The 27,047-nt window shown below is 35.9% G+C and overlaps 4 protein-coding genes across 4 annotated transcripts; 1 reads left to right on the top strand and 3 right to left on the bottom strand.

Annotated features, from left to right (window-relative positions):
* On the top strand, positions 1-19,726 carry LOC129316222 (probable cyclic nucleotide-gated ion channel 20, chloroplastic). The gene is given in 13 exon segments (XM_054960536.1): positions 1-265; positions 1,205-1,714; positions 1,946-2,137; positions 3,350-3,448; positions 3,586-3,723; positions 4,152-4,400; positions 4,851-5,135; positions 10,571-10,716; positions 15,723-15,800; positions 18,155-18,284; positions 18,474-18,720; positions 18,977-19,139; positions 19,447-19,726. Coding segments are annotated over 12 exon segments (2,331 nt in total). The 5' UTR covers positions 1-265; positions 1,205-1,219; the 3' UTR covers positions 19,556-19,726.
* A 341-nt stretch (positions 19,727-20,067) lies between these two features.
* LOC129316231 (uncharacterized) lies at positions 20,068-21,548 on the bottom strand. The gene is made up of 2 exons (XM_054960547.1): positions 21,445-21,548; positions 20,068-20,916 (listed from the first exon to the last, which is right to left on the bottom strand). Exons 1-2 carry the CDS (start codon positions 21,533-21,535, stop codon positions 20,261-20,263), a joined length of 747 nt encoding a protein of 248 aa, XP_054816522.1. The 5' UTR covers positions 21,536-21,548; the 3' UTR covers positions 20,068-20,260.
* Positions 21,549-21,693: 145 nt separating this feature from the next.
* On the bottom strand, positions 21,694-22,998 carry LOC129294541 (uncharacterized). Its single transcript, XM_054932990.1, has 2 exons — positions 21,988-22,998; positions 21,694-21,900 (listed from the first exon to the last, which is right to left on the bottom strand). The coding sequence occupies exons 1-2, from the start codon at positions 22,996-22,998 to the stop codon at positions 21,694-21,696; spliced, it is 1,218 nt and encodes a 405-aa protein (XP_054788965.1).
* A 36-nt stretch (positions 22,999-23,034) lies between these two features.
* LOC129311147 (uncharacterized) lies at positions 23,035-25,656 on the bottom strand. The gene is made up of 3 exons (XM_054953192.1): positions 25,052-25,656; positions 24,010-24,071; positions 23,035-23,922 (listed from the first exon to the last, which is right to left on the bottom strand). The coding sequence occupies exons 1-3, from the start codon at positions 25,164-25,166 to the stop codon at positions 23,035-23,037; spliced, it is 1,065 nt and encodes a 354-aa protein (XP_054809167.1). The 5' UTR covers positions 25,167-25,656.
* Positions 25,657-27,047: the final 1,391 nt, after the last annotated feature.

The following is a 27,047-nucleotide window of genomic DNA, read 5'->3' as shown; positions in this document are numbered from 1 at the left end:
TCCAACCCTTTTTTTCTTCTGTCCATACTGGTCATGCGGAACTCTTCAAAGTCTTCTTCTTGCAGTCAGCCACATTTAGTGGAGCTTTCAGCTTGCTTGCCTCCCCTCCTCCTTGAGATTTCTCTATCCCTCCTGGAGAATTTCGTCTTCGTTCTTGACAAATATGATCGCCTAGCTTTCTTTACTTTCAATGGGGAGATTCCGTCATTCTCGGCTGTTGGTGAAGTTTTGAGACTCTAGTGTTGGAAATTCAACTTCATCACAGGTCTTTCTCTTTCTGGGGTTTCCATGTTATGATACTTATCTTTGTTTGGGGATCCTTTTCTTGCTGTTACATGCTTATTTATAGCCCGTTCTTATATTGTCTCGCTACGTTGTGCTTCAGTTCCTCCTCTGGTTCTTTGCCATTTTATTCATTATATTTCATCACGTTCAATTTTTTTTTTTCGCCCTGGAGACACGCATAGAGAGGCAGGCAGACTTGAAAAGTGGAAATTTTTGAAGAAATGGGATTAAATTAATGACACTGTTAGTTAGTGTGAGAAAGTGAGGATGTGAACGCATATGCTGTGGGAATATCGAAAAATGATGGAGCATGAGGAATTGAGGATATATGGCTCCAATGCACGACTTCTGAATCATTTACCCCTTATGAGCTGTCGAATTCGAACATCAGCGCCTGGGCGTACTGTTACTGGTATTAGGATATGTCATTCTAGGAATCTTGTTTATTGGGTTTGAAGCTGTAGTTTAAAAAACTGTAAAGATTTATCAGTAGAATCTCTACAGCAGAACAAGTGGAAAATGAGAGCACACAGAGGAAATTTTAGAACTTTGGAGGCAGATGTAAACAAGCATGAATGAAAAGCTTCGAAATTATGGCAGATTTCTCGAACTATTGTGGGTCAAGCAAACTGGCAATATCTATAAATTACAAGATTCGATAGCGGAAATCATATTATGTTGATGATTTAAATAATAGGGAACAAAGACATCATGAAATTGTTATGAAACCAATTGTCATAAAAGGTAAAGTTTCATATGGCCTTGTCACGCCTTGTCGTTCATGCTGCACCTTGTCTTCTGTTTTCTGTTTTATTTTCTTTCCTTCCAAGTTTGATTAGATACGTTTGATTTTGGAATCACTGACATGGTATATAAATATCTATATTGTATGTTTTCTTAATGTTGTATAACATTACAGAATTTCCTGGGAAAGATGGCGGATTTGGAAAAAGATGAGGTGCCAATGCTGTCAGAGACGGAGCAACCATCAGTTGAATTTGTGGATTCTAAATTGCGGAGGCTTGTATCCAGGACACGAAGTGCATCAATATCTATTCCCACGAGCTCCATGGAGCCATATGAGAGAGAAACTAGTCTTGTGGGACATACTGGTCCGCTAAGGAGTGAGAGGAAAACTCCCTTTGTGCAGATGAGCGGTCCACTATATGTCACCAACAGACATGGAAATCTTTTCCGACAGAACGTCAATGCCACAGGGAACAAAGCAGTGGAGAGCATGACAGAAAAATTTGCTTTGCCTGGAAGAAATGGTAATGATTGGCAGAACAACTATGCCCACAAAAATGAACACTTACTGAGGTCTGGGCAATTGGGAATGTGCAATGATCCTTATTGTACAACTTGCCCTACTTACTTCAAGACCTCTCAGCAAAGGACTCATAAGGCTTCTGGTTTATTTGATCCCAAGGTGTTTATCTTCATTGAATAGACTTGTTTTTCCTTGATTTAAAAGCACATCAATTACTATATTTTGAGCTTTCCTTTGATCATATAGCTCATGCATTGCCGATCACTTAATTAGGGTACATTTTTTCACACCGTGCATATTTTTTTGGTCAATACAAAACATAAGTCATAGATGTTTCTTTGAAATATATTGTACCTCTGTGATTCATATTTTATCTTTGAATATCTACAGTTCCACAATGCTCTCTATGGAGATGCTAAGGGTTGTGCAAGAAGATTTTTTTCTTCCCTGTCTTCATGTGTCCCTGGAGTTATGAATCCTCATGCTAAAGTTGTACAGCATTGGAACAAGTTTTTTGCCATATCTTGCCTATTGGCAATTTTTGTGGATCCATTGTTTTTCTTCTTACTCGGTGTAAAACAGGTACTACTGTTTCCCTTTTATTTAAAGAAAAGTTTGTGCCTGTTGTTACTAATCTTGACCTTTGCTCAATAAGAACTATATAAATGAGTTGGAAATGTAAAAGAGCCCAAGATACTTCTTTAACTGCCGCTTAGTTTCTCTTCAGCCTCATGATATATTCTTGGGAAAGTGCTGAAGTGTTTTTCTCATTTTATTTTTTCCTTTTAATTCCAATCATTCACAATGGTGTCAGGTAATTCTTGTAGCCGACACTATGTTGTAGGACAAGGCTTGTCACCGTTGTTATTAACGCCAATCATGACTTCTTTTATGTTTGTGTGTTTTAGACACGCTTAATGCAAGATACTAGCAGCCCTGCCCCATTTGTGTTTATATTTATAAAGTGGGTACTTGCTATAGCTTATAGTCGTTGCCCTGCTGACACCAGGCTAAGACAGAATTTTGGCTATGATGATTAAAAAGAAAGAAGAAAAAAGAAAAAAAGAAAAATTCCTGTAGCTTGAATTTAGTTGGGTCCTTGCATTTGCTACGTTTTGGGAAGCGGACTTCACTGGGGCTTTCTACTTGATATCTGATCAATAAAAGTTTGGGTGACGGGGACAAGTTGTGATGGATATGCTGCAGGTTTCTTCATTCTAGTATTCTGTTGACAATTTATCAATTTGTCCGGAGCAAAGCATGCTTCTTTCCTGAGGCATCATTTAGATGTGCAGCTCCAAATTAAGAATTCTTCCCCTTACCCCCATCACAATACATAATGGTACTGTTTTTGCATGATTTTTTCTTATATGTGGTGTGAGGTCCACATTCGTTTTTTCTATGCCGAAAGATCTGGCACAAGAAGAATTTTGTTATCTGGCCAAAGAAGAAAATAAATAAACTAAAAAAGAGAATTGCTATCAGCACACAAAGAAAAGGACTCCCTTCATGATCTTGTTCTTCCAGCGGTTCCTCACCTCCTTGAGGATCACAGCCAATTATCATGTTATTGACATCATATTCCATCACCTGCATCTGTCTCTGCTTAGCATAATGTGATTGTTATTTCACCTAGTGTTGCCTAAGAAGGCAGTTAAATTGGGGGCTTGTATAATGACATGGAGGCATCATAAAGTAGTCTAGGTTAATAATGCCTATGTGTTTGATGTGCTTACAATAATGTCTTGCTTCCTTGCATAATTTACTGAAATCTCTCTCGTTTGTTGTATGCAGGATGACAGATGTATCTTCATCAACTGGAAGTTGACACGGGCACTTGTTTGCTTAAGATCCATAAATGATTTTGTATACTTCCTAAACATGCTTCTTTAGGTAACTTGCTGGTGACCGTTTTATCAGGAAAAAAAATTTCCATATATTTTTGCAGTAATTATGCACGCGTGCCCTAAAGTTTGATGCTTTTTCGTAATACCAATGGAAAATAATTCTTTCAAGTTGCCTTTTGACAGTTTAGGTTGGCTTATGTGGCTCCTGACTCCAGGGTGGTTGGTGCTGGCGATTTAGTTGACCATCCAACAAAAATTGCTCTCCATTATTTGCATAGTTGTTTTTTTGTTGACTTATTTGTTGTGTTTCCACTTCCTCAGGTAACTTTATACCCCCATCATCGTTTCCTCCTCATGATAGCCTTTTTTTGTCATCATAACTTCTTGTCTCAGTTTTCTATTGACACATGCCTTCTTTTTTTCTTGGTTCCCTTTTTGTTCTCCTCTTTACTTTGGCACGTTATTATTCAGCTATGATATATGTATTTCTCGTCTTGTTTCTCCAATTTTATTAGCTGCTTGTTAAGTACCATGTTTATTAAGATGTACTGTGTTTATTATTCCTTTTGGAATGGAAAATCTTTGTTATGACGACATGAATTGGTGTCAGAGACTAAGTTGGTTCTGAGGAAGGAAGTGATAATCCATCTTATGAAGACAGAAAGATAGAAACGAATATGGGTTATAACTTATAAGTCACAGGAAAGCCAAACTCCTTTTAATGACATATTTTAGTCAAAATTTTGCAGATAATGATATTGCTTGTTCTACCAAATCACTTGGGTTCATCAGGAGCTAATTATGCTAAGAATCTTCTACGTGTAGCAGTCCTTGTTCAGTATATTCCCAGATTGTACAGGTTTCTTCCTCTTCTAATTGGTCAGTCTCCAAGTGGATTCATATTTGAGTCAGCATGGGCAAATTTCTTTATAAATCTTCTCACCTTTGTGCTATCTGGCCATGTCGTTGGGTCTTCCTGGTATCTCTTTGGTCTACAGGTCAGTAGATTTGTTTTATGGATAGAAAAAGAAGATTTTTACCTTTATTTTCAGTTTGTTGAAATTTTGAATAACTTTTTTTTTAATTGGAAAATTCTTTCCACACTTGCTATGTGCTTATAAAAAATTTCGCTTGTGTGGATAATTTGGTAATCCATGCATAACTACCATTAAACCATGCTTAGAGTAAGAGGGGCAGAACTTGATTCACTTAAATACATCAAATTTCTATGTTACTATATGTAACTGGCTTTTAATGAAGTATAACTATGACTTAGCAGAAGTGATTTTTCGATTTTTGACATGCTGATAATAAAGTTCAACTATTAGGCGTATTGTTTCCTGTGATGCTTAATGAAACTTAAAGTATGAAAGAAATAGTGGTTTCATTCATGATGGTTGATATTCAATAATTAACATAACCCTTTTCGTCATTTGTTCTCATGGCAGAGGGTCAACCAATGTCTTCGAAATGCCTGCCATCGGGAGAAATTTGCACACTGCATGCAATTGATTGATTGTGGACATGGTCATACAGAAAACAATCGGTCTTTTCTTTTGGTCAATGGAATCAATCAATTCAATCAAACTTGGTTACAAAGTCCTGGTGCAGGCCAATGTTTCAATGTCTCGGATGCTGGTTTTCCTTATGGGATCTATGCTAAAGCTGTTAACCTTGTTACAGAACATAGTGTGGTCACAAGATATGTGTATTCATTATTTTGGGGATTCCAGGTATGCCTTTCATTCTATATCCAGTAGTTATATATCATTTTCAAATTTGCACACATACTTAGCTGCGTATTTATTTTTTAGGACTCCGTGAGGAGTTATGGTTTATGAAATTATCAACTTAGACTTTAATACAGTTATGTGAGAATATGTTCATAACTCCGCCTATGTTTATAGCCGGTCCCAAGCCCGGGTAAAAGAGGAGGGTTGTGTTAGGCCATCAACAGCCAATGTAAAAATTTGTTGAATCTATCATGAACATGGACAATAGACGTTATAATGTTAATGCTAGGTCGTTACCCGTAAGTAACGCGCTGCATGGCTCGAGTACAGTGATAAGTGAGTTAGAGCCGCTGCATCGGCGCCCGGATGTAGTGTTAAATGAGCAAGGGCTACCGCGTCATTCTGGACGCACGCGGCTAAAGAAGTTAGTCCATAAGAGCAAAATTAGATTTGGTACTTGGAATGTTGGGACATTAAATTGTAAATCTGTAGAGGTTGTAGGGGTTATGATTCAAAGGAAAATCAATATCCTTTGCTTGCAAGAAACAAAATGGCGTGGAGAAGGAGCTAAGGATATTCAAGGTTTCAAACTTTAGTATACAGGAAAAGTAAGTGCACGCAATGGAGTAGGCATCATTATAGATAAGGAGTGGAAGAAGAACGTTGTAGAAGTTAGCAGAATTGGAGACAGAATTATTTCTTTAAAAATGATAATTGGACGTGAGACTGTTAATATTGTTAGCGCTTATGCGCCGCAAGTCGGGACAGAAGCCAGTCTTAAGGAATTATTTTGGGAGGATCTGGAGGGGTTGATTCGACACATACCACAGAGTGAAAAGATTTTTATTGGAGGAGACTTTAATGGGCATGTCGGGAGGGAAGCTGGTCAGTATGCGAGGGTGCATGGTGGTTTTGGTTTTGGAGAGCTAAACAATGAAGGGCAAACTCTTCTTGATTTCTCATTGGCGTATGATTTTAAGATTGCCAACACTTGTTTCAAGAAGAGAGATGAGCATCTCATCACTTACAAAAGTGGAGCCTCAAGGTCGCAGATTGATTTTTTTTTGGTTAGGAACACAGATAGAAAACTTTGTAAAAATTGTAAGGTGATCCCTGGAGATGCTGTAACGACACAACATAGGGTCCTAGTCCTTGATGTGTGTATTATGAGTAAAATCCAAAAACGTCGACAAGTAGTAACACCAAGGATTAGGTGGTGGCAATTAAAAGGTGAGAAGCAAGATATTTTCAAGCGAAATCTTTTGGATAAAGGAATTTGGGATTCTCAGGGAAGTGCTAACATCATATGGGAGGATATGGCTAAAAAGATACGGGAGGTTGCAAAAGTAGTTTTGGGAGAATCGAAAGGTTCTGGTCCGAGAGATAAGGAGTCTTGGTGGTGGAATAATAGTGTACAGGACAAAATCAAGTATAAGAAGAACTGTTTTAAAGCCATACATTTGTGTAACAATGAGGAAAATTGGGAGAGGTACCGTATGGCTAAGAAGGAAACTAAGAGAGCTGTGGGTGAAGCTCGTTCCAAAGCTTTTGAAGAATTTTATAAGAACCTTGAGACGAAGGAAGGAGAGCAAAATATTTATAAGATTGCCAAGAGTAGGGAAAGAAAATCAAGAGATCTAGAACAGGTAAGGTGTATTAAGGATGAAGAGGAAAGAATTTAGTTACAGATGATGAAATTAAAAATAGATAGGAGACTTATTTTTCTAAACTTTTCAATGATGAGAGGATTCATCTAGTAACTTGGAGGATTTAGTAACTGGTGAAGGAGAACAAAATTTGTCATTCTATCGAAAAATACGTGATAAGGAGGTAAAGGAAGCTCTTAAGAAAATGGCAAATGGTAGAGCTAACGGACCTGATTGTATATCTATCGAAGCGTGAAAATGTTTAGGTGAAGAAGGGGTGAGATGGTTAACTAAGTTATTTAATGTGATTTTACGGTCCAAGAAAATGCCTGATGAGTGGAGGAGAAGTACATTAATTCCTATTTATAAAAATAAAGGAAATATTCAGAATTGTACTAACTATAGAGGGATTAAACTCATGAGCCACACAATGAAATTGTGGGAGAAAGTAATTGAGCACAGGTTGAGATTGGAGACAAGTATTTCTGAGAATCAATTTGGTTTTATGCCAGGTAGATCAACTACAGAGGCGATTTATCTACTAAGGGGATTAATGGAAAAGTATCGTTGTAAAGATAAAGATCTACACATGGTTTTTATTGATTTGGAAAAAGCTTATGACCGTATACCAAGAGAAGTGCTTTGGAAAGCGTTGGAAAAAAAGGGAGTACGGATTGCTTATATTAAAGCCATACAAGATATGTATGAGGGGGTAAAAACTAGTATAAGAACGCCTAGTGGTCAAACAAAGGATTTTCCTATAAAGATTGGACTACATCAGGGATCATCTCTGAGTCCTTATTTGTTCAACTTGATTTTAAATGTTTTGACGGAACATATTCAAGAGGAAATCCCGAAATGTATGCTCTTCGCGGATGATATAGTTTTTATAGCAGAGACAAGAGAAGAGGTTAATTGCAAACTTGAGTTATGGAGGAGGACATTGGAGTCGAAAGGTTTTCGTCTGAGTAGAAGTAAGACGGAATATTTATATTGTAAATTTGGTAAAGGACTATTCGAAAATAATTTGGAAGTGAAATTGGGAGATCAAATTATACCTCAAGTGGAAAAGTTTAGATATTTGGGAGCCATTATTCAAAATGATGGCGAAATCAGTGGAGATATTTCACATAGAATTCAAGCTGGGTGGTTTAATTGGAGAAAAGCTAAAGGAGTTATTTGTGACCGTAAGGTGCCTAATAAACTTAAAGGAAAGTTTTATCGTACTGCTATCAGACCGGCAATGTTATATAGTAGTGAATGCTGGGCTCTAACGGGACAGCAAGAGCATAAAGTTGGAGTAGCAGAGATGAGAATGTTACGATGGATGTGCGGACATACACGTAAAGATAAAATTCGAAATGAGCACATACGTGAAAAAGTGAGGGTGACACCTATTGAGGAAAAAATGGTAGAAAATCGGTTGAGATGGTTTGGGCATATACAAAGAAGACCAAGGGAGGCACCAGTGAGAAGAGTGGAATATATAACTTTGAGTCCGATTAAGAGAGGTAGAGGAAGGCCTAAGAGAACACTCTTGGAAGTTGTTGAACGTGATCTCTTAATTAATAATATTTCTAAAAGTTTAATAAATAATAGAGCACAATGGCGTCTTGCAATCCATGTAGCCGACCCCACCTAGTGGGATAAAGGCTTGTTGTTGTTTTGTTGTTGTTATGTGAGAATATGTTCATGTTATATGAGTATCTCAGAAGTGTTAAATAGTAAAACCTATACTTGCTTACAATTCAGAGGTCTGGACTGGTCATACTGATTGTTAGTGCCTAGGCCCTAGAACCTGTTAGTGGTGAAATTAAGGAAATACATTAAGTGAGGGAACGTAAAGTGCATGCTTAAGCTTGATTAAGTTATATTAAAATTATGTCCAAACCTATGGTTAAAGATTGCCTTTTCCATACCTGATCCTTTTGGCTTCATAAATTTAACATTAAAAAAAAAAAACAAAATCATGTTTTGATTAGCTAATTCATTAGAGGAACCCTTGAGGGGTCACAATCTTAGATAGGATCAATTCAGGAAATTTGTAGAATTTCAGAATTCAAAACTCCATTTTGATTTTTCTGGAAACTGGATTAATACATGTAAAGGAGAGAGAGTTGATGTTCATTAAAAATAAAAAAAGGAGAGGGTCGACCCTAGGAGTTGAATGGCCAAAGAAATCAGGGAGGAAAATAACAGCGTTTGGTTCAACAAAGGAAACGGGAGAGATGTTAGGTCTCATTCGGCTATTGAAAAGGAATGGAATTGATTGAAAAAATTATTACAAAAATGAACTAAATCACCTTTTCCCTTCATGATAAGTACGATACAACTTAGTAATATATACTACTAATATGGAAATAATCACATCCTCCAAAAATTTCATGAATGTTGATTACCAACTCATGAACTAAATCACCCCTCTCCCTTATAAACGTGGTCCATCATCTTTTTTTTTTATCATCTCATTTTTATCTTTATTTTTTCAATTCATTTCATTCCATTCTTTTTTTTGTAATCAAATGGTTTTATTTTTTATTTTTTTTGTAATCAAACGAAACCTTAAGGTTTTATCCTTTGGATAGAGGGAAATTTTAGTTACCCCTCCAAATCTGCCCATTGTTGTTTAACAAATGGAGGGGAGGGAAAAAAATTTTGGTCCCTCCAAAAGAAATAAATACATACTGAGGGGGATGGATCCAAGATGAAAGTCATTTTGGGGAGAAGGGTGAGAGCAAGTATGGATCATGATGAAAGTCATGAGGGGCAAATTGTTTGCAAGGGATATAAGGGTTTGTTTGGTTGAGGGTAAGTAGAAAGGAGAAGTTAAACTTCCTGAAAAATGAAGTCTTACACGTCCCTCACAGGGGAGTAATTTACCAAGTAAAACCCTGCTAAGTTCTACTTCTCTAGTATTAATTGTATGCTTCCAAACTTACTCTTGAAAATTAAGAATAAAATTCAGTAAAAAGATATTTTTGTCTTTAGCATTACAAAATGTTATATTTACCTAAGAATAGTTAGATGTCCCGGTATTAAGGGGAAAAAAAAAATGAAACAAGCAATCAACTATGAACTTTCTGAGAAGTCCTACAAAGTTAGCTTTCTGAAAAGTTCAAAAAATTGCTCCAAACGGTATCTAATTTTATAACATAAGATAAATTCATTATATAACAAATGATGTATAACGATGTAAAAAAATTATAAAAAGTTCAAAAACATAGGAAAGTAAAATCATATATTAAGATATTAAATTTTATGAAGAATAAGTAATTTTTTATTTTTAATATATTTTCACATGTGGATGTAGATACATGATGTTAATTAAAAATTTTGATAAATACTTGGAATTTTACCCAAAAAAAGGCAATATACAGGGTACAGAACGAGAAAAATTATATAGGGGGCAAAGTTTACAATTGATATAAATATTAATGTTTGTTGAAATGTAATTTTAAATATTTATTAAGTTAACATAATAATTATTTTAAAATTAAAAATGAAAGAAACCTAATACAAAAATTGTAAATTAAAAAATTCTAATAAAATCAAATAAGATAAAATTTTCTTAATACAAGCACGATATTTTTCCAAATTGATACAATATCTATTAATTATTTAAATTATGTTATTTTTTTATTGAATATAATTTAGTTATTAAGTCTAAACACTAAATACATATATAAGTATTTTTAACAGGTATGCATATAGTTCAATATGAAAATGGACAAAAAATTCATCTTAGTAATTCAATATTTGATGTATTATGCCTTTGTGATCTTTATGCAGCAAATCAGTACTCTAGCTGGGAATCAAAACCCAAGCTATTTTGTTTGGGAAGTCCTTTTTACAATGGGCATCATTGGACTGGGACTCTTGCTTTTTGCTCTTCTCATTGGAAACATACAGAACTTTCTTCAGGCTCTTGATCGAAGGTATAACTCATTGCACATTATATGCAAATTCTCTTAACTGAGACTCAATATATTCAGCGCATACAATCAGCAAATGCTGACTGATGACAATATTCCTCTTAATCTCTATTTCTAACTAAATCAGACTCCGCATGAAGCATCTCTAATAGTTCTAGAAAATGCTATGATGTCCTAACTTGGAGTGGGAGTGCATGGTTGTTTTGTTCCCAGTAAGTATTTGGATTAAGCCAGTAGCATTTTGTATCTACTCTTTGAGAAACTGGCCAGGTGGTTAGTTCAAACTCCGGTAATTCAGCAACATGTGTACTAATTCTTCAAAAGTTATGGGTTACTAGGAGGTTTTTTAAAAATTAAATCTTTTCTTTTTTTTTTTTGTGAGGGAGACCAAGAAAGACGCTAAGGTTGCATTTGGGTTGGGAATTTGGATTTGAAATTTCATATTTAAAATATTACATTTGAAATTCATAGATTTTAAATTCTTTGTTTGGATGATATAAATATTTCATATTATAATACCAAAATCCCTTGTTTGGATCTCAAATAAAATTTCAAATTTTAAATTCTACATTTGAATTTAAGGCAACTCGGACTCATCGGCCATTTAGTCCAAGTCAAAGTAGGTGGTCCAATCCAAATCAGGGGTGGCAGCCCAGTGTTGATTGAATCCGGCTGTCCAAACCCGAATGACATCAGTGGTCCAGTCTCGATCAGCGGCAGCAATGGTAGCTTGGTCCCGTTCAACATTAACGGGTCAATCTCAAACAGTGCTTGCAGATTAGCACGAGGATGATTACAACAGTTCAAGGGTTGCGGATTGGACTTGGATGACAACACCAGATCATTCCCTATTAACAGCGGTGTTTGGTGCCGGACGACAAAGGCAGACAGATTGAAGATAGTGATCACAGATCGGTCCTAGATAGTGACATTGGCTATAGATTGACGCATGATGGTAGCAGGCTGACACCATATGAGGGTACAGGATCGGCATTGAAAGACAGCGACGGCAAGCCAAGATTAGGTGGTAAAGGACAGTGATTGAAAGTGAATTGAAATTTGAAATTCCTAAACCCGATTGATGCTGGCAGTTTAGTCCCAGTTGAAGTCGGTTGTTCGGTCTCGATCAAAGTAGGTCTTTTAGTCTTGGTCGGCGTCAATAGTTTGATCTTGGTCTATGCTAGCGGTTTGGTCCCAACCAACACCAGCGGTCTAGTCTTGGTCGACACTGGCATTCTTGTCCCTTTCAACTCTTACGGTCGAGTCCCAATTAGCACTAACATTCATTCCCTGTGGAGCTAGCAATCCAATCTCAATCAACACTGGAGGTCCAGACTGGGTCGACACAGGTGATTCAATCCTGGTCGACTCTGGTCTTGGTCAAAGTCATTCATCTGATCGTGGAGTGCATTGGTGGTCTGGTCCTGATTGGCATTAGTTGTCTGTTCCCATTCGAGCTAACTATCTAATCTTGGTCAAAGCCAGTCATCCGATTTCAAGGGTCACCGGTAGTTCGATTCTAGTCAACATCAACATTTTGGTCCTGGTTGGCACCGACAGTCCAGTCCCAGTCAAAGTCGGCTGTTTGATCTTGGCTGACACTGGTAGTCCAATCCCAGTTAGCGCCGGCAGTTTGGTCTTAGGGGAAGTTGTTCGAAGGTAGTGATGTCGAAGTCAACAGGTGAAAGCAAAGGAAGAGAGAGACTTTCATGAAAATTTGAAATAATAGGAGTTTAGAAAAGAATTGAAATTACAAAGAGATTGAGATAGGATTTGGATTTAAATTTGGGTCAAATTCAAATATACACATTTTTAATTGCCTAAACAATAAATTTGACTCAAATCCAAATCTACATGCGTCAAAACATAACATTGAAGAAGTTATAAAACAAGACCATTGTAGTGAATCAGATATCTGAACAGTTGTTCATAAAGTCTAATAGCATCATGCGCTCATGTAGCCAACCTCATTTAATAGAACAAGGCTGCTGCTGCTGCTTTTTCTTATTGTTTTTTTTCTTTTTTCTTTTAATTCCAGAGGGCATTGTTATATTTTTCATCCCTTGTTTCTCACAGACTAAGTTATTTAATGTGATTTTACGGTCCAAGAAAATGCCTGATGAGTGAAGGAGAAGTACATTAATTCCTATTTATAAAAATAAAGGAGATATTCAGAATTGTACTAACTATAGAGGGATTAAACTCATGAGCTACACAATGAAATTGTGGGAGAAAGTAATTGAGCACAGGTTGAGATTAGAGACAAGTATTTCTGAGAATCAATTTGGTTTTATGCCAGGTAGATCAACTACAGAGGCGATTTATCTACTAAGGGGATTAATGGAAAAGTATCGTTGTAAAGATAAAGATCTACACATGGTTTTTATTGATTTGGAAAAAGCTTATGACCGTATACCAAGAGAAGTGCTTTGGAAAGCATTGGAAAAAAAGGGAGTACGGATTGCTTATATTAAAGCCATACAAGATATGTATGAGGGGGTAAAAACTAGTATAAGAACGCCTAGTGGTCAAACAAAGGATTTTCCTATAAAGATTGGACTACATCAGGGATCATCTCTGAGTCCTTATTTGTTCAACTTGATTTTAAATGTTTTGACAGAACATATTCAAGAGGAAATCCCGAAATGTATACTCTTCGCGGATGATATAGTTCTTATAGCAGAGACAAGAGAAGAGATTAATTGTAAACTTGAGTTATGGAGGAGGACATTGGAGTCGAAAGGTTTTCGTCTGAGTAGAAGTAAGACGGAATATTTATATTGTAAATTTGGTAAAGGAATATTTGACAATAATTTGGAAGTGAAATTGGGAGATCAAATTATACCTCAAGTGGAAAAGTTTAGATATTTGGGAGCCATTATTCAAAATGATGGTGAAATCAGTGGAGATATTTCACATAGAATTCAAGCTGGGTGGTTTAATTGGAGAAAAGCTAAAGGAGTTATTTGTGATCGTAAGGTGCCTAATAAACTTAAAGGAAAGTTTTATCGCACTGCTATCAGACCGGCAATGTTATATAGTAGTGAATGCTGGGCTCTAACGGGACAGCAAGAGCATAAAGTTGGAGTAGCAGAGATGAGAATGTTACGATGGATGTGCGGACATACACGTAAAGATAAAATTCAAAATGAGCATGTACGCGAAAACGTGAGGGTGGCACCTATTGAGGAAAAAATGGTAGAAAATCGGTTGAAATGGTTTGGGCATGTACAAAGAAGACCAAGGGAGGCACCAGTGAGAAGAGTGGAACATATAACTTTGAGTCCGATTAAGAGAGGTAGAGGAAGGCCTGAGATAACACTCTTGGAAGTTGTTGAACGCAATCTCTTAATTAATAATATTCCTAAAAGCTTGATAAATGATAGAGCATAATGGCGTCTTGCAATCCATGTAGCCGACCCCACCTAGTGGGATAAAGACTTGTTGTTGTTGTTGTTTCTCACAGTTCAAGTATATTTTTGCAGTTAAATTTGTGAACGTGTCATTGTCTCCTATCTTCCTAAAACAAGTGAAGTTGTTGAAGTCATACATGACTGAGGAGTGACGAGTGATGTCCAGTTCCCAATCTCCCCTGTAGTCTCACTTGTTTTAATTCTTTCTTTTCTTTTCTTTTTTTCTCTCTTTTTTCCCCCTAGTAGAGAAACTCTTGTTTTAATTCTATGCTACAAATAGGAAATGCTCATATAAAACTATTTTGAATTTAGAACAAATTAGCAAACCTAGCCTACAAAAAGAGTTTTTATGAATTCTAAAATATGTTAGGTCACGTTTGTTTACTAAAATAGAATAGAATGAAATGAATTAAAAAAATAAAGGTAAAAATAAAATTATCAAAGAGAATAGGTGAACACATTTATAAAGGAGAGAAGTAATTTAGTTCATGGGGTTGGAATCATGGTTCATAAAATTTTTAAAGGGTGTGATGATTCCCACATTTGTAATATACATTAATGAATTTTATCATGCTTACCATGGGGTGAAAGGTGATTGAGTTCATTTTTGTCTCAATTTTTTCAATTCATTCCATTTCATTATATCTAGTAAACAAACGTGACCTTAGTGCCCTTTTTTTCTCACTGTAATTCTTGTTTGGGAAATTTATAGAACCTCTTTACTATTTTTATTTTTTTTTTCATTTCTTGTTACAGATTATGTTCTGAAACAACTCTAATATTATGTCTCTCACGGCATAAATTCTTTATTACTAATATATAAAGCACTTGTATAAAAAAAAAAAAAATGGAGCTGTGCCATGTCTAATGCAATTTGAACATTTGTCTCAAGGACTGTGGGATTCTTCAAATTACACGTGCATGATGTGAATGCCTCTTAATTTCAACTGCAAGTTTCTTAGACAAATACCGCAAATTGGTTCAGTGGTAATTGAAGGAAACATGAGTGTTGAATGACACATTTTCAACTAAAGGAGGGTTAGCTGATTTTGGCTAGGCCACTAGAGAATAAATTGGTATTTATGCCCTTACCACTCGCAAAACTTACCCACTTGGGCTTGGGTACTGAGATTTTTATGGGTATTTGAAGGCCCTGGGCTCAGATAGCATGATACCTGTTCTGCAGGCTCTTGTGTGTGTGTCATTGATACACACACTTAGTTATGTTAATTAATTACATTAATTTAATACAGCGGAAAAATTAAAAAATTACCATTCAAATAAAATTATGTTGCTTTTAAATTAAAAATTGCTTGTGACACTCAATTATTTGTTATATACATACGAGCAATTTTATGTAAATTAGTCTTGACTTGAGAAAAATTGGTTCATTTCAAATATTTTTTGGGTAAATGGATCTGCATCCAAAGATTTATGGATTCAAGGGTAATAAGGAACTTTTTACCCACTAAATATGGATTCAGGATGGGCGCTGTAGTGCCCTATCTGCATCCTTCCCATCGTCATTCTTAGTCAAGTTCAGATGTATGCATGATTATATTATGCTTGCTAAATTTTCTTCCATCCCTTTTGTAGGAGGCTAGAAATGTCACTTAGACGTCGTGATGTGGAACAATGGATGAGCCACCGGCGCTTGCCAGAAGATTTAAGAAGGTATCCATTTTCTTCATCATTTCAGATTGCCAAAGAATGTCATTCATTTGATTCGAGTTGTTGCTTGCTAACTCTGCACCCTTTCCCGAAACTCCACTTGACAATGTAAATATTGGGTGCATAAGAAACAACCTCCCCTCCAAGATAAGAAATGTTATGGCTAAGACTCATTAGATAAGCAACTGAAAATTCAAGAACACCTTTTAAATGAATTTTATTCCAGTATCTCCATCTCTGTCTACTAAATGCTATTAAGTACTTGTGTTTGTAGTGTGTTAAATATGATTAATCACTGTTATGTAGATTGTAGTATATTTGTTGTTGATAACAGAGTCAAACAATGAATGTGAAATAATGGTTGAGACTTGAGAACAATCTAGCAAACCTGTGATGCAATTAATTTCCTTTTTTATCATGTCAAATTGAATGTTTCACTGAGTAAACAACACTGATATACTGTATTATTTATTCATATTACCGGTGATCATGTTGTTGGCCCTTTTGGATTGCTGTTTCCTGTTCTGCCTTTGTTTTTGCTTAATTTTAGTGGTTGTTTATTTTTTTTTTCTGGGACTTATTTTGACTATAAATAAAAGATGCAGAGAAGTTAAACTCTGACCTATTCAACCAAAGTGAACCCATATATATTACTTTTCTAATTTTTTTTAACATTACTAGTATGCATTGCAATTATTTTTGTCTCCTGAATTACATTCCATCTCCACCAAGGTTGGTGACATTATCATTGTCAATGCACCCATTTGAAGAGCTGTCGATTGTTCCTTGCTAAAGCATATTGATAAAAATGAGTGCCTAGGACCAAGGTTTGAATTCCCATGAGGAGAGGTTCTTATATTTAGTGTTTGATTATACTTCAAATAGAATTGTTTCCAATAGAGGAGGATACCTGTGTGCAATAAAAGAAAATGAACGATTAGAAATTTGCATGTCAACTATTTTATTCATCTCTTTTGGTAATCATTCAAAATTGTGCTAACTATATAGGGATTAAATTTATGAATCATACTATGAAATTATGAGAAAAAGTGATTGAGCATAGGTTGAGATTGGAAACTATTATTTCTGAAAATCAGTTCGGCTTCATGCCAGGGAGGGCGACTACAGAAGTGATTTATTTGCTAAGAGGATTAATGAAAAAGTATCAATGTAAAGGTAAAAATTTATATATGGTTTTCATTAATTTGTAAAAAACTTATGATCGTATACTGAGAGAAGTACTTTGAAAGGCATTGGAAAAGAAGGGTGTTCGGGTTGCCTATATTCAAGCTATAGAAGACATATATGAGGGGGCAACAACTAGTATAAGAACAGTTGGTGGTAAAACAAAATATTTTCCTATAAAGATTGGACTGCATCAAAGATTATCTTTGAGTCCTTATTTGTTTGATCTAGTAATAGATGTTTTGGCTAAGCATATTCAAGAGAAAATTCTTAAATACATGCTTTTTGCGGATGATATAGTTCTTATTGCAAAGACAAGAGAAGAGATAAATTGTAAATTTGAGTTATGAAAGAAGACATTGGAATCAAAATGTTTCCGCCTGAGTAGGAGTAAAACAGAATATTTACGTTATAATTTTGATAAGGGGTTAGTGGGTAGTAACTTGAAAGTGAAATTGGGTGATCAGACAATACCTCAAGTGGAAAAATTTAGATGTTTGGGAGCGATTATTCAACAAAATGAAAAAATTGATGGAGATATTGCATATAGGATACAAGCGGGGTGGTTTAATTGGAGAAATGCTAAAGGAGTTATCTGCAATTATAAGGTATCTGATAAGTTTAAAGGAAAGTTTTATTGAACTGTTATAATACTAGTAATTTTATATGGTAGTGAATATTGAACTTTGACTGGACAGCAAGAGCATAAAGTTGAAGTAGTAAAGATGAGAATATTGAGATGGATGTGTGGATATACACATAAAAACAATTCGAAATGAGCGAATACGAGAAAAAGTAGGCGTGACACCTATTGAAGGAAAAATGATAGAAAACCGTTTAAGGTGGTTTGAACATGTACAAAGAAGACCACGAGAGACACCTGTGAGGAGAGTAAAACAAATGAGTTTGAACCCTGTCAAGAAGGGTAGCGGAAGAGCGAAGAGAATACTTTTAAAAGTTGTTGAGCGAGACCTTTTAATTAACAATATTTCTAAAAGTTTAATAAATGATAGAGTACAATGACGTTATATAATCTATATAGCCAACCCCACCTAATGGAATAAGGTTTGTTGTTGTTGTTTGTCTCTTTTGGTAATCATGATCACGCAAATTTATGGATCATATTGTCAAGTAGTACACAATTCTGCTCATATTATTGGTCTGTTATGCAGGAGAGTAATACTGGCTGAACGATATAATTGGGCTGCAACCAGAGGGGTAAATGAAGAAATGCTTCTGGAGAGTTTGCCAGAGGATCTTCAGAGAGACATTAGACGTCATCTCTTCAAATTTGTTAAGAAAGTGAGCACATGACTATCTGTTGCTCAATTGACTAGTCATAACTTGTATCAGATTATCCTACTCATTCTGTTTAAACCCACCATACCTGTAGTTCAGAAGTATGGTTCATTGAAAAACCTTCTTCTTTAGGTCTATCTCCTTGTGTTTTGTTTTGTCTCATCATATTCTAATTATCTAAAACATGCACAGGTTCGAATTTTTGCCCTGATGGATGAACCTATCTTAGATGTCATTTGTGAGAGACTAAGACAGAAAACATACATCAAAGGAAGCAATATTCTGTATCATGGTGGTCTGGTAGACAAAATGGTGTTTGTTGTGCGTGGAAGATTGGAGAGCATTGGAGATGATGGGACCAGTGTTCCCCTAGCTGAAGGGGATGTGTGCGGTGAAGAGCTCCTGAGATGGTGTCTGGAACATTCTTCGGTGAACAGAGGTACGATGAAGACACCATAATCTTATTAATTGATTTTAAGTGCTGACCTTGTCAACGGAAAAGCTACAAGTTATTTTGTGAAGTCACATGAATATTTTTATTATTATCCCTAACACTTTTTTCTTCACACTCTTGAGCCTGAAATGTGAAAGCTTAAGAATACATCTGCTCAAAAGCTTAAGTTGCTGAGAGAAAACGCATGAATACTTTTATTATAATGTATAGCAGTAAGAAATTAATATGGTATACCCTGCAGATGGTAAAAAAGTAAGGCTTCCTGGACAAAGATTGCTCAGCAGCAGGACTGTACGTTCCTTGACAAATGTGGAGGCATTTTCACTACGGTACGCAGACCTTGAAGAAGTCACTAGCCTTTTTACCAGGTTCTTGAGAAATGCGCGTGTTCAAGGAGCCATAAGGTGATCTTTCCTTCTATGCTTTACCATTATCTTTCAATTTACAGTGAAGGCTAAGTATTATGCACATCAGCATTGGTGCACATGATATATGGTACAACTTATCCCGTTTAAAATGTTGGGATCAATTACAGTTTACTTAGTGGTTTGCCCAACCAATAAATTTTAACAGAAATAACTGTAGTATACGTAGACTAGTTCGATGGTGAAATACTTGTTTAGTTTATTTTCAAGTTATGTATATTCGGCGAAGCCGTTTTTTGTCTTACAATCCATTCCTACACAGTAACTTGATAGTGAATGATGGTAGGTATGAATCGCCTTATTGGAGGAGCCTTGCAGCAACTCGCATTCAGGTTGCATGGAGATACAGGAAGAAACGTCTGAGTCGTGCTGATCCCTCCCAGCCAAATCCGTAATTGAAGTCAGTAGAATTCACTTTAGCAAGGTTCAGTTTGTATGATGTTCAACTACTATTTATCTTGTAAATTAGCTAGCTTGTTCCCAAATGCATGTAGTTGCTTGATGTTGTATTAAGTAATTAGATAAATGGAATTCTTATATGATTTAATTAGATTCAGTTTTTATGATGCCAATATCTTGGAAAATTAACTAGCTTGCTTTGACGCTGTCACAAGCATGTAAGATTTTTTCCCCCCTCCTTGCTTGACGTTGACCAATTAGACAGGGTTTTTCATCGGAAAGTGTCGAAACCTCATCAGATACACTACAACAAAATGTGATCAATAAATGGTTAACACAATCATATTCCCAAAGGAAAATCATGTTAAACAGCGGGACTAAACATCAACGTCAAAATTTGCACTCTTCTTTTTTTTAATAGAAAATGTGCACACTTTGTTCACCATATCAAAATTTATTCCATATTTTTCCTTCTGTAAATATTTAGTACAATGCACTCAATTCAGCATGCAAAACCTGAATGTTCATTCATCTGACCCCTCAAAATAAAAACAAATGGCTTGCTTCACAAAAAAGGGGCACCGCCAATACCCTTGAGAGTTTATGTGAGACTGCAAAGCAGAAATCAATGTAGATGAGAAAAGTTGTAATAACCAAGTCCCTACTCCCTATAAAAAATGAAAGTCCTTTTTTTAGGCCTCCTAGTGGATTAGAACAGCTGAATGTGTAACTGTTACTCCTTCAACATTCGAAAGTTCCCGTGTGATCTCATCCAAAAGTCCATTAAGGATATGCTTTTCCATATCCCTTGTGACATCGTATTTTTCGAGGGATGCAAATGTTTCCTGGTCCCAGCCCAAATCCCACATACAGTCTATGTCTGGATACTTCTTGTAGACATCATTTTCAAGCATTTTAGGAAGGTAGTCCTCAACATGAACTGGGGAAGTTCTATTCCTTCCATAAAACTTCAGCTTTTCCATGTCATCATTCAGCTGCCTAACCAAATCATCTAATGAGCTTATTTTAATGGAACTAATTGATGCCTTTGAGCAAGAATGGACTTTGAGTTCTTGCCGTATCCCCTTGCGTTTCATCACTTCATAGCTGCAGTCTAATATAAGCTTGCTGCCTTCTTCATCTTGATTGTCCACTCCACCACAGCCTTGAAGAATGCTAAATGGAATGTTTAGCTTGAAAAGTGCTTCTGCTGTGTTGAGGAATGGTTGACTCGTGATCAAGATCCATTTGAGGCAGTTTTCACTTTCAGCAAGTGGCGCTAGCATTCTTTTTTCAGAAATTCTCTGGCCTTGCCTTCGTGAATGGTAATTTATGTCCATCCTCTCTCCGTGAACTCCTGTGGTATATAAAAATAATAATTCAACTATATAGCTTTGTTTGATTTTTCAGGTCACATTAAGAGAGATAGAGGAAGACTAAGAAAAACATCTAAAGTAGTTATCAAACAGGAACTTTTGGTGAATGATATATCTAAAGAGTGCATGATTGATAGATTATAATAGCATCGTACAATCTATATAACTGACCCCAGGTAATAAGGCTTGTTATTGTCGTTGTATATAACTTTGTATGATTTGTTTAATCTATACATTTCTTGGTGAAATTTGGCGGTATCACTTTGATAGAAGTTGTGTTGGTCTAGTTCTGACTTCTGAGAAATGTATCTACCAAAAAGAGAAAGAAGAGAAGGAACCCAAGATGGATTTTATTGAAAAGATTATGGCTCTATGATGAATGAACGAAGATGATCGCTTAGAGGAGGTAAGAAATTTTTGTAATCTCTTAATCTACTAGGTCATGTAAGTTATAACTCTAGAAGAATAGATAACTTCTTATTTTAAAAGAAAGTCATCTATAAACTCACCGTTTATTGTAGTTGGTGCAGTGTCACAAGACTCGATTTTTTCATCTACTGCCAAAAGAGTAGCGACATGTTGCTTGTCATTAGTGGCCATCAATTTGACGTACTGATACTGCATAATTTGCAACAAGGATTATGTTAGCTTTATTTGTGTGTTATTTTTTGGGAAGAAATTCTATAACTACTTAGGTTCTTTTATTATTTTCAAGTTGCCATTGAATAAGACAATTTTAGATGCTAAAGAAATTGATCTTACCAAATTATGGGAACCAAATCTACTGATTCTTGTAGGCTTTGAACTTTCCCACCATGAGAAGCGTACAATGTAGGAGAGAGTTCTGCTTCTGGATGTGGTTGTTGTATCACATCCAATGGTTCAATGATAGAAATTAAGTCGTTGGAGCTAATGATGCGTGCATCTGCTTCTTTCAAAATGCTGACCCTTTCTTGCTTGGCTTCCTTTGATAAATTGAATTTGTCAGATTCAGATGTTCTTTGTCTCACTTCTAGCTTAGCATAAGCTTTTTTCTTTATTGTATTCTTTACCTTCTCGTTCGTTAGTTTATGAACACTTTTTTGATCCGTCATTGTTGTGACGCCATTCTTTCCTGTAACTGGTTCACATTGTTGGTTTCTTGGAGAGGTAATTTGACCTGGCTTCCTATTGTTCACTTGTTTCACTTTCGCACTGAACTCGATGGAAGTTTCGTCATGATTTAGATCATTGTAGTTGCCATCTCGGAAACCTTGCTTCTTCGGGGAATTGGTCAGGTCATGTGAGGGTTTTGATGAATTTTTCAAAGCTGCTTCGCCCCCTTTTTGTAGTCTTGCCTCTAAGATATGCTTTTCACGATGCTGGAGCTGCTTTTCTCTGTGCTGTTGTTCTTCTTGTGGCCGATATTTTAAGAGCGCATAAGGCTTTTGAATTCCAAGGTGATTCTGGGACTTCTTTTGATTAGTTGCATCCTTCTTGTTTGTGTGTTTCTTTACTGATTGGATAAGATTTCCATTGCCTTCTTTTTCTTCCTGCAATGAAGAGTCAACTTCTGATCTTTCGTGAGCCTGTTCCAGCTGGGATAGCATGTTATTTAGAAGCAAATCATTGGTTCTTCCCTTTACTGTGACCTTCTTTTCTCTGTTAGTTGCCTCAACCTGTTTTCTTCCATTGGCCTGAGCATCCTTTCCACTTTCTCTATTGAGGTTCGTTTTATCTGCATTACTCTGCTGCTTCTCTACTTTGAGGGTGCCCTTCTCTAATCCTTTGGATGCTTTTATTTCATTCAACTCCCTCCATAGTGTTTTTCCATTTTTCGTAGCCACCTCAGAGCTAGCCTTTTGGATGATCTTTTCATCTGCAACATACATCAGCTCCTTTCCCTGTGTTTTTGGCACAATGACAGTTTCCATCATTTTTTGCTGTTTTGGAGGTACTGAATTCTCTGTTTTTTGGCTCTTCAATTCAATCTTCTTGGCACTTCCTGGTGCAGTATGCCTGAATGCAGTTCCTTCTATTTTCTGTGTAGAATTTGAATCCTGAGAGGGGTTTCCTGATTCCATTTTCTGGGAGATTATCTAGCCCCATTAATTTGGCAATTACATTTGGAATCCTGGCCTTCTCTTATTGGATTTCATTGAAGCTGACTGATTTTTCTGTCCTGAAAGGGCGTTGAAATTCTTATTGTCAGGAATGGAGCTAGTTGATTGCCTATGGGGAAGCAATTTTGACATGTTAACAGCTTGCTTTTCATTACTGGAGTTTCTGTGTTCCTTAGAGTAAGTAAGAGCAAGTTGCCTCTGCATCAAACTAGTCTTTCCAACATCTTGAACATTATGAGAATGCCTCGAGGACTTGTCGAAGGAGAATGTTGGTGGTGCCAGTTGTCTTTGCTCAGAAGCCACGATTGTTCTGTCATCACTATAATCATCATTGTCCTCCTCTATCAATGTAATCCGATTTTTCTTCTGTGAGTTCTTCATGGGATCTGAACTTTTCTGCAGGTCTACTAATATCCTCAGAGACTCTTCCAAATCCATAGCTCCTTGTAATAGTTCCTTTGCAAATTCTATTGAGTATCTATCCATGTTAAGAACACCATTGGAGCAGGCTCTCAATATCTGGTTTAACTTCTGTACGCCTTTGGATATCTCATTGATCTGCCCAGGAGAGAAAGTAGGGAAGTGGTTTGCTGCAGCCAATTGCGTCTCCAGATTGCTTCCTCTTCCCATCTTGCTGTACTCCCCCGTTCCCCTTTTAATCTGGTGAAGGAAACCCATCATTGAACTAGCGAAAGAAGAATCAGCTCTTCTCAGTTTTCCTCCATTCTCAAATGCATAAGCCAGAGCAAGGGATATATCATTCAATTGCACTGAGCTCTGACCTCTTCCGTACACAACAATCTGATCGGACGATTCTCCAATGTTTGATGTTTTATGGCTTCTGCTACTAGGCCTGCTTAGCATGTCTCCAGTTCTGGAACTAACCTGCTAACCATGAAATAATTTCAATAACGGATTTCAAGCAACCTGCTTTAATTCAGGCTCAATGTACATAAATGTATAATGACTTACAGCTTCACCAGCTTTCGTATTCCTGGATCCTCTGTATGTTTGCTTCGAGTAGGTATATGCATCTGTAGAACACGTATAGATATCATAGACTTTTATAATATTAGAATAGTGTAACATAAGCTATCTTGTAGGGCTCATTTGGTATACAAACTAAAATAGAGTGAAATGATTATATTGATTTTGAAGATAAAAAAAGACTCTCGTGTCTCTATTTGAAAAGAGTAATAAAATAGAATACAAAACGCTGGGGGGAATACTGATGAATAAAATTAATTAGAAGGGCACAATAAACGTTACAGGGACCCCCAAAAAATAAAATTGGTCTTTTCTCCTTTCCAAGAAAGAAATACCAATTCTGTCAATGTTCTCTTGAACTTTGTCTTCAGAATTTTAACATATATAGGATTGTAAATTGACTTTTGTTCATTTTTTTAATTTTGCAAGTCCAAGAAAGAATTGCCAACTCTGTCAACGATTTCTTGAACTTTTTCTTCAGAATTTCGACCTATACAGGCTCGTAAATATTAATAATAACCATCAGAAATTCAGAAACCAATTCTGGGCAGGCCTGAATGGGAAGTCAATCCTGAAGTTTTAGGAACTATTTCCCATTACGCAGTCTCATTTAATTATAGCAGACAAATTTGTTAATTAAGCAAGCTAGTCAGGTAGTTAAACATGCATCTTACTACCACGAAAAATATTTCCGAAAAAAAAAACAGAGAGAGAGTAGCCTAGAAAACAAGAGAAGATTTCCGAGAAAATTTAGGGGGAAAAAATTCACATCACAAACAGACATTGTGGTGAACCCTTCCAATATAAGAAAGGACAGAGCATTACCTCATTCTCAAATCAAACTAAAATACATTTATTCTCACTGACCACAGGACATGGCACCAAGAATAGCCAACAAAAGCAGTGTTATTTATAAATATATAAGAGAAGTATTCTTGTCATAAATCATAAACGAGACATGAATCATACAGAATTCCAGCATATTCAGTAGCCAAATAGAAAATGCAGATATTTCAGAGAAACTAACCTATAGGAAGCTGATTGGATTGGGTTGACCTCTGAGACTGGGAAGCAGCCATGCGTTCTTTTCTCAGCCGCAAATCATCAAGCAGCTTCTGTGCAAAATCTGATCTCTTAGCCATGTTCCGATGCTCTGCAACACCGAACACTGCAAGATGGAGAGAGAAAAAGGGGTCGATCGTCACGACAATGAGAACGGGTTAATCCTATTCCTTGGAGACACAAGAGAGTAATAGTAGTGGGAATGTGGTGATGATCCTTCAATGGGTGAGAGGGTACTTTCAGAGGTGGTTGAGTGGTGAAGTCAGTCACGAAGCAATACATTAGTGTTATGAATTTTTGTCATCAGAGAAAGATTGACGTGAAAGCTATATAGCTCTCTCTCTCTCTCTCTCTCTCTCTAATTGTTTTAATACATTTTTTGACAATAGAGTGGGGTGCGTGTATGTGGGTGTAAGGATCTAGCTTTTATTCTAATCTAAGCAAAGCCTCAAGTCTCAAGACTGAGCTTCCTCTTCAAGTTTTTCGTGATTTTGTTCAAATTAGGAGACTTTTTCCCCTTGAATCTTTGTTCTCAGATATGAATAAGATGTCCTAATGGTTATTCAAATCCAAATAACTGTGTGTGTGTCTGTGTGTGTGTGTGTGTGTTGAACTGTTTAAGAATGCACGTACGCTTGATAATGCATGTCTCACTAGTCGTGACACTGATTGTCATAGATAGCGTTGAAACTTCTGTGTGGCGCGCGCGCGCGCGCGTGACAAGAAAGGGTCCTAATTTGACCTCGTAAGTTATCGAATGTTTTGGTCCCCATATGTACATGGCAGTAGACATAAGATAGTTTATTAATATTAATTTTTTATGATAAATTTATAATATGATTTTTTTTATATGCAACTCATACCAGTTTTTTTTTTTTTTGGGGGGGGATAAAGTGACCCTCGTCAAATGTAAAATTGCAAGATAGTTTTTTTTTTTTGTTTCCTATGACCTAAAACAACAAAAATTTTATACAAGCCTCAATTTTAATTTAATTTGTTCAAAATAAGTTAAGTTTCTTATGTGAACCTTTCAAAAAAAAAAATAAGATACTGTGACTGAACTGAATCCAAGTCAAACTAGCCAAAAAAAATAAACCTTGTGATTTGAAGTTTTTTTATCCAGTTTAACTCAATTTTTTTGCATATATAAATACAAAAAATAAGTTGATTCATTTATACATTTATTATATATATATATATATATATATATATATATTGATACATTGATAACACAAGATAACATCAACTTCTACGGGCCCTTAATAACATGCCAAATCAATAAGCAAAGAAAAGTGTATTAAATGTTAGTTGATTGATAGATTGTATCCTCTGTATTTATAACTTGTTTCATTTAAATCAAAATGTGACATCAACGGAAAATTATTCTAATTATAACGTTACCTTTCTGGTTTGGAAGAAGTCCTGAATTTAAATTTAACATGACATGTTTGACACGTTTTTTCCCCTCCAAATGGATCAAATCATCAATTTTTTTCTTCAAATAAATCTATACACATACTATTATTTATCAAGAAAAGTTCAGAAGTGTGCATCTAAAATTTTTTAATCTTTAATTTTGTCACATCTACAACACAAATTCTAATTATTCTAATTATCATATATATATACACACACACACGCACACGTACTTGATCTAAAATTTTTAATATTTAATTTTGTCATTTATAAAGAAAAGTTTAGAAGTATGCATAAATGAAACCACGGCCTCTGATGTCCCAGCTTCATGATAGCGATATATATATATATATATATATATATATATATATATTGGATGAATTCATGATGGTGATATTTGATTATTTTCTTCTCATCAAGTAGGTGCAACGTTTCTTGTTAATGTTGTTCCTTCGAATGCGCAGTGGTTATGATGAAGCATATTGGGCCTTTTGGCCAAAAAATATAGTTGGGCCTGATGGACCATAAAGTCCAATCACATATAT

The sequence above is a fragment of the Prosopis cineraria genome, unplaced genomic scaffold, assembly GCF_029017545.1.
Source record: "Prosopis cineraria cultivar Desert tree isolate PC_DT_omini unplaced genomic scaffold, ASM2901754v1 PC1, whole genome shotgun sequence".
NCBI classification, from domain to species: domain Eukaryota; kingdom Viridiplantae; phylum Streptophyta; class Magnoliopsida; order Fabales; family Fabaceae; genus Prosopis; species Prosopis cineraria.
This window is presented reverse-complemented; position numbering and strand designations above follow the sequence as displayed.

Coding starts and splice junctions, on each gene's coding strand:
- LOC129316231 (XM_054960547.1), bottom strand. CDS start 21,535: ATGGCCACTAATGACAAGCAACATGTCGCTACTCTTTTGGCAGTAGAT. Junction 20,917..21,444: donor TGCACCAACTACAATAAACG/GTGAGTTTATAG, acceptor TATATACCACAG/GAGTTCACGGAGAGAGGATG.
- LOC129294541 (XM_054932990.1), bottom strand. CDS start 22,998: ATGGAATCAGGAAACCCCTCTCAGGATTCAAATTCTACACAGAAAATA. Junction 21,901..21,987: donor ATAAACTAACGAACGAGAAG/GTAAAGAATACA, acceptor AATTTATCAAAG/GAAGCCAAGCAAGAAAGGGT.
- LOC129311147 (XM_054953192.1), bottom strand. CDS start 25,166: ATGGCTAAGAGATCAGATTTTGCACAGAAGCTGCTTGATGATTTGCGG. Junction 24,072..25,051: donor ATCCAATCAGCTTCCTATAG/GTTAGTTTCTCT, acceptor CGTGTTCTACAG/ATGCATATACCTACTCGAAG. Junction 23,923..24,009: donor ATACGAAAGCTGGTGAAGCT/GTAAGTCATTAT, acceptor CATGGTTAGCAG/GTTAGTTCCAGAACTGGAGA.